We start from the raw sequence: 17,500 nt of genomic DNA on the forward strand, positions 1-17,500 counted from the left end.
CTCTGATAAATGTAGGAGCTGAACGCTGGACGTAAGGACATGATTCTGACAGTGATTAGGACGGGACGATACCGGGGACACACTAATATGTTCATATATATGTTCATATATATGTGTATATATATATATATATACAGTATATTCATATATACGCTAATATGTTCATATATATGTTCATATATATGTATATATCTATAGTATATTCATATATACGCTAATATGTTCATATATATGTATATATATACAGTATATTCATATATACGCTAATATGTTCATATATATGTATATATATCTATAGTATATTCATATATACGCCAATATGTTCATATATATGTATATATATACAGTATATTCATATATACGCTAATATGTTCATATATATGTATATATATACAGTATATTCATATATACGCTAATATGTTCATATATATGTATATATATACAGTATATTCATATATACGCTAATATGTTCATATATATGTATATATTCATATATACTCTAATATGTTCATATATATGTATATATTCATATATACTCTAACCCCGCCTCCAAAGCCTCACCTGAACACGTATGTCTGCATGTTCTCGTTGGGGTAGGCGTTGCCCTGAGCTATGAGTGGGACGGCCACCCTGAGACCGGCTCCCTCCAGGACCAGGTCCTCCGCCGACAGACGGGTGTCCCTCCGGTCCACCCGGAAACTCAGACTCAGGTTCTGTCCATAGCTCAGCATCTGGTTCCCCAAAAACTTCTCTGTGACGCACAAAACAAACAATTTGTACTTATTTACTTTACTCTTATTGTCTTCTATTTTGCAATGTTGTCAGTATTACTTCTTTTACACGTAATAATTGTTATTCTATTGTTCTTATATGTTTATATTGTATTTTATTGTTATTCTGTGTGTGTGTGCGTGTGTGTGTGTGTGTGTGTGTGTGTGTGTGTGTGTGTGTGTGTGTGTGTGTACCTGGGGCTATGTAGTACATGGGGAAGTAGTCGTCTGAGATGAGGGACACTTCCTGTCCGCTGGGGGACCACTGGACGGAGACACTGGAACCATCGCGCTGCTGACCGGTCCACTGCTCGTCATCTGACACACACACACACACACACACACACACACACACACACACACACACACACACAGTCATTACAGCGCTTGAGGACACACACTCGTCCCGTGGTTCGGGTTGGGGGTGAGCTTCTACCTCTGGAGAAGGACGAGCTGACGGCGTGGACGCTGAAGCCCTCGGCGCTGTCGCACACAGACGAGTGCTGGAAGCAGAAGCAGGGGGTGCAGCCCTGAGGGTTGTGAGGGTCCAGGTTGAAGAACCCCAGTTTACACCTGCAGGACATTTAGACGTTATACTATATTATATACATATTACATACATATTATATATATATATATATATATATATATATATATATATATATATATATATATATATATATGTATATATATATATACATATTATATATATATATATATATATATATATATATATATATATATATATATATATATATATATATATGTATATATATATATATATATATATATATATATATATGTATATATATATATATATATATATATGTATATATATATATATATATATATATATATATATACATATATACATATATATATATATATATGACCATGGGTCACCACCAGAGGCCACTGTGAGGCTCATCTTCATCCTCTGGGGTAGAAATACTCAAGTAAAATATATGAAAGTGTGTAAATATTTACATCCTGTGTTCTAGTGATGTCATACAGTGTGTGTGTGTGTGTGTGTGTGTGTGTGTGTGTGTGTGTGTGTGTGTTACCTGTCACAGCTGAAACCCTCCACATGGTCTTTGCAGCGACACTGTCCTGTGTTCACGTCACACTCCTGAGTGCTGCCAGAGGGAGAACAGGAACAAGACCTGACAGAGAGAGAGGTGATCACCATGGTGATGACATCACCTGGTGATGTCATCGATGACATCACCTGGTCATGACATCACCATGGTCATGACATCACCTGGTCATGACATCACCTGGACCTTGCCACTGAGTCCTGGTCCAGCAGACGGACTCTAATAACGTTGTGATGTTTGTGTCTCTCCAGCAGAGGGCGCTCAAAGCTCAGTCAAAAGATAATCACTGTTTCATTTTCACTTTTATATTTCTATACTTCTAAACAATCGACATGTAAATGAAGCTGGAGAACTTGATGCTAACAGTTTCCCCCTACTTCCAGTCTTTGTGCTAAGCTAGGCTAAACACCCCCAGACTGTCTGTGAACCAGGCTGATGATAACTAACTGTGAACACAAAGATTCAGATTAATATCTGAGTTATGATCAGTAAACTGTGAACATTCAGGAGATGAATGATTAATAATCATTCATCTCCTGAAACGTGTTGCAGCAAAAGTACTAATACCTCACAGTAGAAGTACTAATACCTCACAGTAGAAGTACTAATACCTCACAGTAGAAGTACTAATACCTCACAGTAGAAGTACTAATACCACACAGTAGAAGTACTAATACCTCACAGTAGAAGTACTAATACCACACAGTAGAAGTACTAATACCTCACAGAAGTACTAATACCACACAGTAGAAGTACTAATACCACACAGTAGAAGTACTCTGTCACAGTAGACACAGAGTGTGTACAGGTGTCCTGGTGCTCTGGTGATGACATCATCATTAGCAGACTGGTTACCTGCAGCCGGCCTCTGTCAGACTGTGGTATCCCGGCTGGCAGCGGTCACACTTCTCTCCGGTCACTCCGGGTTTACAGGCACACACTCCTCTGCTGTCACACTGAGGAGACTCTGAGCCTGGAAACACACACACACACACACACACACACACACACACACACACAGTCAGCACATTCACCGTCAACCACGTGCAAACAATCAGCTCCCATTAACTAACCATTAACTAACCATCACAGGTCAGATCTGGTGTCACTGGGACAAACAGCAGCTGGTTCACATTAAACCAGCGGTTTGTTAAAAACCACCAGAACCAGCGAGTTCACGCCAGAGGTTCCACATGTTCTCTGCTCATGTTCCCTCATCGGAGCCTCTTCTGTCCCCGGATAGTACATTATATTATCCAGCAAAGTGTGATTCATAAAACTCCTTCGTGGTGTGTTCAAGTGTCTGTGGGGAAACTCAAACTTCCAACATGAGCGTTAACGTTCATTCTTGACCTTGTGAAAAAGTGCTTGTTTGTGTTCACTGATAAAGACTGGTGTTGTATCTGTGTGTTCAGTATAAACACTGGTTAGCTTAGCTTAGCATAAAGGGTAAACAGCTAGCATGGCTCCAGTCTAAAGGTAACAGCGTTACACCCACCAGCTCCTCTAAAGCCCCCTGATTAACATTACATGTTGTGGAGTTACAGGGGTTATATTTTAATAACTTTCAAGCTAGCTGTTTCCCCTTGTTTCCAGTCTTTGTGCTAAGCTAAGCTAAGCTAACTGGCTGCAGCTTCAAACTGAACAGACAGAAGGCTACAAAGATATATTAACCAAAATATCAAACTATTCGCTCAACTCAAGGTCCACTTACTTGCCTTTTATCTGGAGCTTTGGTTTAGAGTGTGTGGTCAGGAAGGTTAAAGGTGTTTGTTTTTAACGGACGTCCCTGAACTCACCGACGGTGTTGCAGCTGCAGGGCAGGCAGCGGCTGCCGCCGGCGTCTCTGTGGTAGTAGTCGAGGCAGCGCTCACAGTTGGGTCCGTCCGTGTTGTCAGCACAGTTGGTGCAGTGACCTCCGTGACCCGAGGCCCGGTACAACTCGGCATCGTAGAAACACTCAGAACTCTTCCCGTTACAGTCGCAGGCTGAGAGAGACAGGAACCATCAGTACTCTAGAGCAGTAACAGTAGTAGAGCAGTACTCTAGAGCAGTAACAGTAGTAGAGCAGTACTCTAGAGCAGTAACAGTAGTAGAGCAGTACTCTAGAGCAGTAACAGTAGTAGAGCAGTACAAAGTACTCTAGAGCAGTAACAGTAGTAGAGCAGTACAAAGTACTCTAGATCAGTAACTGTAGTAGAGCAGTACAAAGTACTCTAGAGCAGTAACAGTAGTAGAGCAGTACAAAGTACTCTAGAGCAGTAACAGTAGTAGAGCAGTACTCTAGAGCAGTAACAGTAGTAGAGCAGTACAAAGTACTCTAGAGCAGTAACAGTAGTAGAGCAGTACAAAGTACTCTAGAGCAGTAACAGTAGTAGAGCAGTACTCTAGAGCAGTAACAGTAGTAGAGCAGTACAAAGTACTCTAGAGCAGTGACAGTAGTAGAGCAGTACAAAGTACTCTAGATCAGTAACTGTAGTAGAGCAGTACAAAGTACTCTAGAGCAGTAACAGTAGTAGAGCAGTACAAAGTACTCTAGATCAGTAACCGTAGTAGAGCAGTACAAAGTACTCTAGAGCAGTAACAGTAGTAGAGCAGTACAAAGTACTCTAGATCAGTAACCGTAGTAGAGCAGTACAAAGTACTCTAGAGCAGTAACAGTAGTAGAGCAGTACAAAGTACTCTAGATCAGTAACAGTAGTAGAGCAGTACAAAGTACTCTACATCAGTAACCGTAGTAGAGCAGTACAAAGTACTCTAGATCAGTAACAGTAGTAAAGCAGTACAAAGTACTCTAGATCAGTAACAGTAGTAAAGCAGTACAAAGTACTCTAGATCAGTAACCGTAGTAGAGCAGTACAAAGTACTCTAGAGCAGTAACAGTAGTAGAGCAGTACAAAGTACTCTACATCAGTAACCGTAGTAGAGCAGTACAAAGTACTCTAAATCAGTAACAGTAGTAAAGCAGTACAAAGTACTCTAGATCAGTAACCGTAGTAGAGCAGTACAAAGTACTCTAGAGCAGTAACAGTAGTAGAGCAGTACAAAGTACTCTAGAGCAGTAACAGTAGTAGAGCAGAAGCAGTACAGCAGTCGTAGTAACAGTACAAGAGTAGTAATAGTAACAGTACAACAGTAGCAGTAGTACATCTGCAACAGATGCAGTTCTATCAGGTGACTCACTTATTCAAAGCAGTAAAAGTGTCAGTGAAGCAGAAGTACTGCAGTAGTGAGTATGTAGACAGCAGTGAAGCTGTTCTGTCAGAGACTCGTTAACAGTTAAAACATGTGAAATGAAGATGGAACTGTTTGTTTTAATCCTATCAGCTTCCTGCAGGACGGATTCAGTCAACTGTGGGAGGAAAAGAAAAACACTAATATTTCCCTGAACCCCGTTAGTCACGCATCTGTGATATGAATGCGTAGCCGTCAGGAACTACAGCTCCCACAATCCCCCAGGGGCTGTCACGACTACTTCACCATGTGATCTGTTCCGGGGCTCAGCCCCACCAGACAGCTGCTGAGCCGATTTACTCAGCTGGATTATTGTTGTTGGAATGTTTGAGAGATGAGCTTCTGTGTTCGGCTTGAAGGCGTTTAACCTCTGCAGTAAAGCAGTAGTATCTGTAGTAAAGCTGTAGTATCTGTAGTAAAGCTGTAGTATCTGTAGTAAAGCTGTAGTATCTGTAGTAAAGCAGTAGTATCTGTAGTAAAGCTGTAGTATCTGTAGTAAAGCTGTAGTATCTGCAGTAAAGCAGTAGTATCTGTAGTAAAGCTGTAGTATCTGTAGTAAAGCAGTAGTATCTGTAGTAAAGCAGTAGTATCTGTAGTAAAGCAGTAGTATCTGCAGTAAAGCTGTAGTATCTGCAGTAAAGCAGTAGTATCTGTAGTAAAGCTGTAGTATCTGCAGTAAAGCAGTAGTATCTGTAGTAAAGCTGTAGTATCTGCAGTAAAGCTGTAGTATCTGTAGTAAAGCTGTAGTATCTGCAGTAAAGCAGTAGTATCTGTAGTAAAGCTGTAGTATCTGTAGTAAAGCAGTAGTATCTGTAGTAAAGCAGTAGTATCTGTAGTAAAGCTGTAGTATCTGTAGTAAAGCAGTAGTATCTGTAGTAAAGCTGTAGTATCTGCAGTAAAGCAGTAGTATCTGTAGTAAAGCTGTAGTATCTGTAGTAAAGCTGTAGTATCTGCAGTAAAGCAGTAGTATCTGTAGTAAAGCTGTAGTATCTGTAGTAAAGCAGTAGTATCTGTAGTAAAGCAGTAGTATCTGTAGTAAAGCTGTAGTATCTGTAGTAAAGCAGTAGTATCTGTAGTAAAGCTGTAGTATCTGTAGTAAAGCAGTAGTATCTGTAGTAAAGCTGTAGTATCTGTAGTAAAGCAGTAGTATCTGTAGTAAAGCAGTAGTATCTGTAGTAAAGCTGTAGTATCTGCAGTAAAGCAGTAGTATCTGTAGTAAAGCTGTAGTATCTGTAGTAAAGCAGTAGTATCTGTAGTAAAGCTGTAGTATCTGTAGTAAAGCAGTAGTATCTGTAGTAAAGCAGTAGTATCTGTAGTAAAGCAGTAGTATCTGCAGTAAAGCAGTGGTGTCTGCAGTAAAGCAGTAGTATCTGTAGTAAAGCAGTAGTATCTGTAGTAAAGCAGTAGTATCTGTAGTAAAGCAGTAGTATCTGCAGTAAAGCAGTGGTGTCTGCAGTAAAGCAGTAGTATCTGTAGTAAAGCTGTAGTATCTGCAGTAAACAGTAGTATCTGCAGTAAATCAGTAGTATCAGCAGTACACAATAGTATCTGCAGTAAAGCAGTGGTGTCTGCAGTAAAGCAGTAGTATCTGTAGTAAAGCTGTAGTATCTGCAGTAAACAGTAGTATCTGCAGTAAACAGTAGTATCTGTAGTAAACAGTAGTATCTGCAGTAAACAGTAGTATCTGCAGTAAACAGTGGTGTCTGCAGTAAACTGTGGTGTCTGCAGTAAACAGTGGTGTCTGCAGTAAAACAGTGGTGTCTGCAGTAAACAGTGGTGTCTGCAGTAAAGCAGTGGTGCCTGCTGTAAACAGTGGTGTCTGCAGTAAACAGTGGTGTCTGCAGTAAACTCACGCAGACAGTCGTTGGGGCTGTCGGCGGTCGCTCTCCTCCAGGGCCGGTCGTTGTAAAACGGTTTGCAGACGTTGCAGTCGTCGCCGTCCGTGTTGTGTTTGCAGTTACACACCGGCCGTCCTCCGCTGTTCTTCACACACTCGCTGGCGTGGCCGTTACACTTACACCTGACGCACAGAAACACACCTGTTACACCTGCACAACACACACTGCAACAACATCCATGTTGTGTTACCTCGGCGAACGTCCACCTCTTTACTAACAAAGAAACACGACACAAAGATCTCCACACTTCCTTAAAAATATTACACATGTGAAAACAGACAGAACTTTCCATCTGAGAACTTTTTCCACTCTGAGTGAAGGTTTGTTAAACCTCCTCGGGGGGGAAGAGCCCCTCACAACACGACAGGACTTGATCAGCAGCCACCTTTGCTTATTGTCTCAGGTGTTTCTTGGCAGAGAGCGGTGGAAAGAGTGACGACGAGAAGGAAGACTGAAGCACTAAAGAGGCTATCGACACCATACTTTAACAACTGCACACATAAATATACGTATGTGTAGCATCACAGGGCTGGAAGTCTGGAAATGTTGCAATAACTGAGTGGAAACATAAAGCAGGAAGCCTGGATATTTCTGATTGGTCGTGGTGCTCGGCTCTCAGGTGAACACGTCCAGGTAAGTGTCGGTGGAGCTGACAGAGAGACCCTCCCTGGGTAAATAAAGGTTAGCTTCTGCAGCTCTGGCAGGTGCTCCAGCTCAGGACTCTTCCCCTTTTCTTCCGCCCGTCACGGCGGTCGGTCCGCCCCATTCCGGTTCCCCTGTAATCCAGCCCTGCCGGCCAGGAATGCCAGGAATGCCGGCTGTGTAATGGAAATCTGCTCCACATTTCAAACAGATTATGGCCGTGGAGGCTGTGCTCAACACTCTGGTAATGCCTGTCGAAACCGTGTTTCTCTGTTTTTTAGACGTGCAGGAAAAGGAGTTCTGATGTGGATTCCTGTGGAGGCCGCGGTGACGCAGACCACACAGTGACACATCAAGACCAGGACCCACAAAACCACCTGACCGCACTCAAGTCCTTCAGTCACGTCTCCTTTGTCTGAGCAGGTTTCATGAAGCTCAGGCTGCTGAAACTTGTTCACACTCTCATGCAAACAAGATAAAGAACTACTCAATGTGGCTGCATGCATCCCGGAGCGGCAGAACCAGAATCTGAACCGAGTCGGTCTTGTTATGTCCTCACAAAAGCTACTGTCTCCAGCGTGTGACTCCTTTCTTTACCTTCCCCCCACAGCGAAGTCAGAGATGGCGTAGTAGTAGGACTTGAGGACCTTGGGGTCGTTGAAAACCTCGTCTCCGAACGTGTTGAGCCGGTTCAGGGTCACTCTGATGTCGGTGGCCGTCACCCAGTCCTGTAAAAGACACAACATGGACGTCAGGCCCGTCAGCAACAAACACACAGAGGATGGAGACCGTCTTCAGTTCTGAGGGTCATAAAGTAACGACGCGTGAACATGTCGACCTGATGGTGGCGCTAGTTCATCCTGAGTGAGGAACCGCATCTCATCAGCATCCATCCAATGAGTCGGGCAGCCGAGGCAAACGCACACATGTGTGTAACAACATTCTTCTGAAATGCAAGTTCCTCGAATCGCTAAAAAACTTGGATCCCGATTCTGCAAACAGGGAGGTGCTTTTTAGTTCCCAGGCTGTGGGAAACACTGAGAAACACTGACGCAACACCACAAACACTCCCGACTGTGACATCGTGAAGCAAAATGGAATTTATCTTCTTGGCGTTATGATAGGAGAGCCAGATGGAGAGAATCACTGACGGACACCTGTTTCAGTGACGGAGGGTAAAGAAAGTGACTCTGCAGGCTCATGGGAAGCTAGTGAAGGCCAGAGATAGCTTTGTTCCCTATCAGCAGGAAGCTTATCAGGTTTGTATTCAGCAGAGTGAGCGCATCAGCTGCTGCTGGAGGACAAACACAGACCTGAACCCCCTCACAGATCTGAACCCCCCTCACAGATCTGAACCCTCTCACAGACCTGAACCCCCTCACAGATCTGAACCCTCTCACAGACCTGAACCCCCTCACAGATCTGAACCCTCTCACAGACCTGAACCCCCTCACAGATCTGAACCCTCTCACAGACCTGAACCCTCTCACAGACCTGAACCCCCCTCACAGATCTGAACCCCCCTCACAGACCTGAACCCCCCTCACAGACCTGAACCCCCCTCACAGACCTGAACCCTCTCACAGATCTGAACCCTCCTCAGAGCTTGTTTCTGCTCTCAGGAAACACGTAGAAACGTTACACGTTGTCCACCAAGAAATTACTTCCTACCTATGACTTCCTACCTATAACTTCCTACCTATGACTTCCTACCTATGACTTCCTACCTATGACTTCCTTCCTACCTATGACTTCCTACCTATAACTTCCTACCTATAACTTCCTACCTATGATTTCCTACCTATGACTTCCTACCTATGACTTCCTTCCTACCTATGACTTCCTACCTATAACTTCCTACCTATGACTTCCTACCTATGACTTCCTACCTATAACTTCCTACCTATGACTTCCTACCTATAACTTCCTACCTATGACTTCCTACCTATGACTTCCTACCTATAACTTCCTACCTATGACTTCCTACCTATGACTTCCTACCTATAACTTCCTACCTATGACTTCCTACCTATGACTTCCTTCCTACCTATGACTTCCTACCTATAACTTCCTACCTATAACTTCCTACCTATAACTTCCTACCTATGACTTCCTACCTATGACTTCCTTCCTACCTATGACTTCCTACCTATGACTTCCTACCTATAACTTCCTACCTATAACTTCCTACCTATGATTTCCTACCTATGACTTCCTACCTATGACTTCCTTCCTACCTATGACTTCCTACCTATAACTTCCTACCTATAACTTCCTACCTATGATTTCCTACCTATGACTTCCTTCCTACCTATAACTTCCTACCTATGATTTCCTACCTATGACTTCCTTCCTACCTATGACTTCCTACCTATAACTTCCTTCCTACCTATGACTTCCTACCTATGACTTCCTTCCTACCTATGACTTCCTACCTATGACTTCCTACCTATAACTTCCTATCTATGATTTCCTATCTATGACTTCCTTCCTACCTATGACTTCCTACCTATGACTTCCTTCCTACCTATGACTTCCTACCTATAACTTCCTACCTATGATTTCCTACCTATGACTTCCTTCCTACCTATGACTTCCTACCTATGACTTCCTACCTATAACTTCCTACCTATAACTTCCTACCTATGATTTCCTACCTATGACTTCCTACCTATGACTTCCTTCCTACCTATGACTTCCTACCTATAACTTCCTACCTATGATTTCCTACCTATGACTTCCTTCCTACCTATGACTTCCTACCTATGACTTCCTACCTGGAGAGGAAACTGTTGTCATATCTCAGAGATGAATGTGCTCTGAAGAGTTCAGAGAGGAAGCAGCAGTTTGAATCATGTTCAGGTCCATCTCTCCTCCTCCTCCTCCTCCTCAGGAGAACCTCTTCCTCCTCCTGTGACTTTAGCACACTGATGTTAAATCCTCATGTAACTGCTGGGAATGTGGAGCAGGTTTCTGCCCTCAGCTGTGACTCACAGTGAACCGCTTGGCCTGATGGTTTGAAACAGGAAGTGAGAATACGGTGACCCCCCCCACAACCTGGTTGACTTGTGACCATCATTCCATCAGTTATGGTAACTTCTCACCACGTCCGTTAAACTCAACTTTTAGATTTGATGTGTTTTCTGATTCATCTGGTTCAAATACATGTTCATTGTAGGTCTGAACTGTTAACAACTTTCTTCATTTATTAGAAAGTTTTGTCTTTTCATGATCTGATATTTCCCTCAATAACTTTTATGATGAACACAATGAACACTTCCTGATCCCGTCTCTCTCTCTCTCTCTCTCTCTCTCTCTCTCTCTCTCTCTCTCTCTCTCTCTCGCAGCTGCAGCTCTTCAGACCGTCTGCTTTCAGGAAGTCGGTGCAGGTTCTCAACGTCGTACAGAACATCTGTTTCACATCAATCATGTGCAGCTCTGGTCTAAGAGGAGGAACCTCCTCTGGGGACCACGAACGTCCAGCTGAGTCTCTTCAGCTTGATAACCAAAATAATGTACTTTATACTGTACTAGACCTCAGAGGTACATGTTGTACTTTATACTGTACTACATCTCAGAGGTACATGTTGTACTTTATACTGTACTAGACCTCAGAGGTACAGTAAAATGTTTTACTGGTGTGAGTACTTCATCCACCTCTGCTAACGTGCATACATATATAAATATATATATATATATATATATATATATATATATATATTTATATATATATATATCTATATCTTGTGACACAGATTTATTTAAGGACAGAGAATAAATATCGGGTTGTTAAGGTGGAATGCAGTCGTTAAGGTGGACTGGTCTCAGCCGGGTTATTCCCACTCAGAGATGACAGACAGCAGGAATGTCAGAGAGCGACAAACAGCCGCCGACGCCTCCTAAAAGAGTCCCAGCTTCAGTATTAATAGCTTCACGCCAACAAGTCAAATAAGGAAGTTTACAGCTGAGCAGCGGAGCTAAATGTGTTCATTTAAAGGCAGACGAGTGCATCACCAGAAGAAGAGTCCACTCTCATTCTGCGAGGACTCCAGGACGAGGTTCAGTCCGAGAAGTCCTCTTTCTGCTTTCTGTATTATTTAGATGATTACGTTTGTTGACATCTTCGTCTGTTTGTTCATAAACGTTAACCAATAAAAGCTGAAGAGGAGAGAAGAAGAATCAGCTCAACGTTGTGCAACAAAGTGAAGAGAGAAGAAGAATGAAGACGATGAAGCAACGAGCTGAGAGAGTGAAGAAACATGGAAACACAAACACACTGAGGGGGGGGGGGGGGAGAGGAGGTCCAGCTGCAGGTCAGTGGAGCCAAATGGAGCTGCTGCTGCAGTGGGAAACCCGGGGGCGTCGCCTAGCAACGTGTTGCAACGAAAAAACACTTGGCAGCATGAAAACCTGCAGAACGGCCTGCTGGGAAAAAAAAACACCGCTACTGTTCCATAGCAGAATGAGGAGGAGGAGGAGGAGGAGGACAGGAAGTGGACTGATGAGCTGCACAGTTACACATAATAAAATACACCAACATGTCGGTCAACCCTGGAGAGCACTGGTGTGGTTTCTCTCAATGGTTCAGTCACTCAACGAGATCACAACACTTCAATACTCAGAGCGGGTTAGTTAGCTGTAGCTAGTCCCTCACCAGAGCTGTGGGTCAGGACCACAGACCGTCTATAAGGAGAGGACGTCAGGGCCCCACGGAGGGCCCCAGAGGGCCCCAAAGGGCCCCACAGAGGGCCACAGAGGGCCCCACAGAGGGCCACAGAGGGCCCCACGGCGGGCCCCACAGAGGGCCCCAAAGCGCCCCACAGAGGGCCCCACGGAGGGCCTCACAGAGGGCCCCACAGAGGGCCCACGTTACATGTGAGCGGTTGATGGAGTGCTTGGCTCACCTGGAGGACGGGGCTGTTGTCGAAGTTGTAGGCGCTGGGTCGGCCCTCCAGCGTGGAGAAGGCCACGTTTCCTCCGGTGAGCGGCGAGATGTCGCTGAAGTCGTCGGTGCAGAGCGCCTGCTGCTCGTCCTCCCCGGTGCGGATGAAGCCGCGGCTCCCCTTCTGGTAGGTCTTCTCGCAGGAGCCGCTGTAGTACTGGTAGGGCACCCAGGGGCCCGCCTCGCTGGTCCGCTTGTAGATGGCGAAGCTCTCCGGCCGGCTGGTGTGGAACTTGAGCCGTACGTAGGTGATGTCGAAGGATTTACCTGCAGAGGACAGGAAGACGTTCACGTTAGGAACTCACGCCTGTGAGGCAGAACACAGGGTTTAGAAATACCTCATCAAAGTACTGATCACCAGCGTAGTGAATGACCTCACTCACTGTGGAGTCACACACACACACACACACACACACACACCCACTGCTGCAGCTGCACACAGACCAGACTAAAGCTTCACTGTGATGGATGATTGTTATTGTTATTGTTGTTATTGTTATTGTGTCAGCAGGAAGTGGAGACTGGGGGAATGTGAAGTGGTCCTTTAGACTCCTGACTCTCGCTGCATACTCAGTCGAGTCTCAGCAGGCCGGTTCCTGGAGCCGTCAGTCAGCGCGTGAGGAACGCCGCCATGTTTGAGGGGGGGAGGTTTGCTCAGCCAAAGAATCCACTCAGTAAACAGTGTGCTGACAGTCGGGGGCCCCGGGGGCCCCTCTGTGTCCACGGCAAATAAAGGTGAAGCAGCTGATAGGACGCAGTTTATTACAGGAAACAATGAAGCAACCGCAAACACACCGGCGTCCTCCTCCCACTGAGAGAGAGAGAGGGTGTGTGTGTGTGTGTGTGAGGGTGTGTGTGTGTCTGTGTGTGTCTGTGTGCGTGAGGGTGTGTGTGTGTGAGTGTGCGTGAGGGTGTGTGTGTGTGTGTGTCACTGACTTGTGAGGACCTTTATGCGTCAAGGTTAATATGAAGCTGTTACATTTGAGCTGCAGGCTGGTTTTAAACAATGACCGGCTGGTATCAAGACCATGTTTGTGTGAAACTGGACCGGACCGGACCGGACCGGACTGGGAGGAGACCAGTACAGCCATCTGGTTCACTTCTGTCCAAACACACCAGACCTGTCCTCCACCACAGAAGCTCTTAGAGGACCGACTGATTCAACGGAGAGACTCTGTTTACAGATCAATCAGCTGTTTTAACCAAGGAGTCAACAGAGCAGTTAGTTGTTGGTACACTGGAGGATGTCACGCTCCATTATGTGGCAGCAGAGGAGGAGATGACCTCACTTTCAGTCTCGAGTGTGGGTCCTACAATTCCCATGATGCAACAGCACAGAGGGCCTCCCAGCCTGCATTCTCTCTAGTGACCACCAGGGGGCGACTCCTCTGGTTGTATAGAAGTCTAGTCTAAAATGACTCTACTTCTCTCTTGATTTACTCCCTCAGTAAACATTGTAAACATGAGTTTATGGTCTCAATCTCTAGTTTACAGTCTTCTTCAATACAGCATGATGTTCATTTACTACATTATGCTCCATTTAGAGTCAAACAGACCATAAAGCAGGGGATGATTTAGGGGCGGGGCTACACGCTGATTGACAGGTCTCTACGTCACTCCTCCTCAGTCCAGATGTGGTCACTTCCTGTTCACTGGTTGAAAACAAGATGGCGACGGACAAAACGCTGAACTCGAAGCTTCAAAACATCACAAACCAACGGGAGACGTCACCATGACGACTACTTATAGACGGTCTGTGTGTTTAACCACAACACGAGTGAACGGGAAACAAAGTCTGGACCTGGTTCTGGTCAGATTCGGTGTCTTTGAAGACGAGAATCTCAAGTTCCACGTGAGGAAGTTGGAACAAAGCTCCGCTGTGTGTTTGTGATGATGGCTTCACAATCAAAGTCTCTGAGAGGACAGGAAGTGACTCCCGTCACACCAAAGAACGCCTCCACATCCTCAAATGGGACGCAAAGCATCTGGAGCCGAGCCCAGGTGGCTGCTGGGACAGGAGACCAGAGGGACACTCTGATTGGACGAGGGGGGGTCTGGAGGACGTGATGCTGCTGTTGTTTGATGACGGTGTTTTTCCACTGAGGTTTGGTGAGGAGCGACCTGACGGGTCTGAAGACCGTCCGCTGGGAGGAGTCCTGTCTCTTCTTCTTCCAGAACAATCGGCGTATTGATGAGACGAAGAATTTTACAGTCCAGAGCGCAAAACAAAGAGCGCGCTGTACGCATTTAATGTCCTCGTCTCCGTATGACGACGGGACAAAAAGACTCCGCGGGGGGACGGGACGACCTGCTGACTCGACAACAGATCCACCGGATCAAACCAGACTTCATGCAAAGTCTTTACATTTACAGCTCTGCTGCTGTGGAGACTCTTCACCCCCAACAGGTCCGGTCCTACCAAAATAAAAGCTCACAAACTAGCTTTTTTAAAATCAGGGTTTCCTGCCTTTATTTTTGAAGCAACTTGGAGAAAAACAAAGTTTACGAGTTTGCAAGTATAAGGTAAAAGTATGTAGTGCGAGTATACGGTAAAAGTATGTAGTGCGAGTATACGGTAAAAGTATGTAGTGCGAGTATACAGTGAAAGTATGTAGTGCGAGTATACGGTAAAAGTATGTAGTGCGAGTATACGGTGAAAGTATGTAGTGCGAGTATACAGTGAAAGTATGTAGTGCGAGTATACAGTGAAAGTATGTAGTGCGAGTATACGGTAAAAGTATGTAGTGCGAGTATACAGTGAAAGTATGTAGTGCGAGTATACGGTAAAAGTATGTAGTGCGAGTATACAGTGAAAGTATGTAGTGCGAGTATACGGTAAAAGTATGTAGTGCGAGTATACGGTAAAAGTATGTAGTGCGAGTATACGGTAAAAGTATGTAGTACGAGTATACAGTGAAAGTATGTAGTGCGAGTATACGGTAAAAGTATGTAGTGCGAGTATACAGTGAAAGTATGTAGTGCGAGTATACGGTAAAAGTATGTAGTGCGAGTATACGGTAAAAGTATGTAGTGCGAGTCTGCAGTGAAAGTATGTAGTGCGAGTATACGGTAAAAGTATGTAGTGCGAGTATACAGTGAAAGTATGTAGTGCGAGTATACGGTGAAAGTATGTAGTGCGAGTATACAGTAAAAGTATGTTGTGCGAGTATACAGTGAAAGTATGTAGTGCGAGTATACAGTGAAAGTATGTAGTGCGAGTATACAGTGAAAGTATGTAGTGCGAGTATACGGTAAAAGTATGTAGTGCGAGTATACAGTGAAAGTATGTAGTGCGAGTATACGGTAAAAGTATGTAGTGCGAGTATACAGTGAAAGTATGTAGTGCGAGTATACAGTGAAAGTATGTAGTGCGAGTATACGGTAAAAGTATGTAGTGCGAGTATACGGTAAAAGTATGTAGTGCGAGTACAGTTGTGGTCAAAAGTTTACATACACTTGTAAAGAACATAATGTCATGGCTCTCTTGAGTTTCCAGTTATTTCTACAACTCTGATTTTTCTCTGATAGAGTGATTGGAACAGATACTTCTTTGTCACAAAAAACATTCATGAAGTTTGGTTCTTTCATGACTTATTATGGGTTAACAGAAAAAGTGATCAAATCTGCTGGGTCAAAAATATACATACAGCAGTGGTAATATTTGGTTACATGTCCCTTGGCCATTTTCACTTCAATTAGGCGCTTTTGGTAGCCATCCACAAGCTTCTGGCAAGCTTCTCGTTGAATCTTTGACCACTCCTCTTGACAGAATTGGTGCAGTTCAGTTAAATTTGATGGCTTTCTGACATGGACTTGTTTCTTCAGCATTGTCCACATGTTCTCAATGGGATTTAAGTCAGGACTTTGGGAAGGCCATTCTAAAACCCTAATTCTAGCCTGATTTAGCCATTCCATTACCACTTTTGATGTGTGTTTGGGGTCATTGTCCTGTCGGAACACCCAACTGCGCCCAAGACCCAACCTTCGGGCTGATGATTTTAGGTTATCTTGAAGAATTTGAAGGTAATCCTCCTTCTTCATTATCCCATTTACTCTCTGTAAAGCACCAGTTCCATTGGCAGCAAAACAGCCCCACAGCATAATACTACCACCACCGTGCTTGACGGTAGGCATGGTGTTCTTGGGGTTAAAGGCCTCACCTTTTCTCCTCCAAACATATTGCTGGGCATTGTGGCCAAACGGCTCGATTTTTGTTTCGTCTGACCACAGAACTTTCCTCCAGAAGGTCTTATCTTTGTCCACGTGATCAGCAGCAAACTTCAGTCGAGCCTTAAGGTGCCGCTTTTGGAGCAAGGGCTTCCTTCTTGCACGGCAGCCTCTCGGTCCATGGAGATGCAAAACACACTTGACTGTGGACACTGACACCTGTGTTCCAGCAGCTTCTAATTCTTGGCAGATCTGCTTTTTGGTGGTTCTCGGTTGACTCTTCACCCTCCTGACCAATTTTCTCTCAGCAGCAGGTGATAGCTTGCGTTTTCTTCCTGATCGTGGCAGTGACAAAACAGTGCCATGCACTTTATACTTACAAACAATTGTTTGCACTGTTGCTCTTGGGACCTGCAGCTGCTTTGAAATGGCTCCAAGTGACTTTCCTGACTTGTTCAAGTCAATGATTCGCTTTTTCAGATCCACACTGAGCTCCTTTGACTTTCCCATTGTAGCGTTTGTGGGCGTTTGTATCCAATGAGCCCTATTTAAATGGCCTCAGAGAAGTCACCAGCTGTAGTCACTCATAATCACTCACAAGAAGTTAAGAGGCCATGCTATGAAGCTCATTTCATTGACACAACTTTCTAAGTCACCAAAATTGCTAATTCATGTTGCTGTATGTATATTTTTGACCCAGCAGATTTGATCACTTTTTCTGTTAACCCATAATAAAGTCATGAAAGAACC

General features: G+C 44.5%; 1 protein-coding gene across 1 annotated transcript in view; it reads right to left on the reverse strand.

Annotated features, from left to right (window-relative positions):
* Positions 1–17,500, reverse strand: part of lamc1 (laminin, gamma 1) — a 40,745-nt gene that overhangs the window by 10,808 nt on the left and 12,437 nt on the right. Inside the window, 9 exon segments of the mRNA XM_068726073.1 lie at positions 562–751; positions 966–1,088; positions 1,207–1,343; positions 1,835–1,933; positions 2,723–2,840; positions 3,667–3,855; positions 6,955–7,121; positions 8,239–8,369; positions 12,546–12,850. Of these exon segments, the coding sequence (XP_068582174.1) occupies positions 562–751; positions 966–1,088; positions 1,207–1,343; positions 1,835–1,933; positions 2,723–2,840; positions 3,667–3,855; positions 6,955–7,121; positions 8,239–8,369; positions 12,546–12,850 (1,459 nt within the window).

The sequence above is a fragment of the Cebidichthys violaceus genome, unplaced genomic scaffold (assembly GCF_023349555.1).
Source record: "Cebidichthys violaceus isolate CVI_PGR_0920_01 unplaced genomic scaffold, fCebVio1.0.p SCAF_38, whole genome shotgun sequence".
Taxonomy (NCBI): Eukaryota; Metazoa; Chordata; class Actinopteri; order Perciformes; family Stichaeidae; genus Cebidichthys; species Cebidichthys violaceus.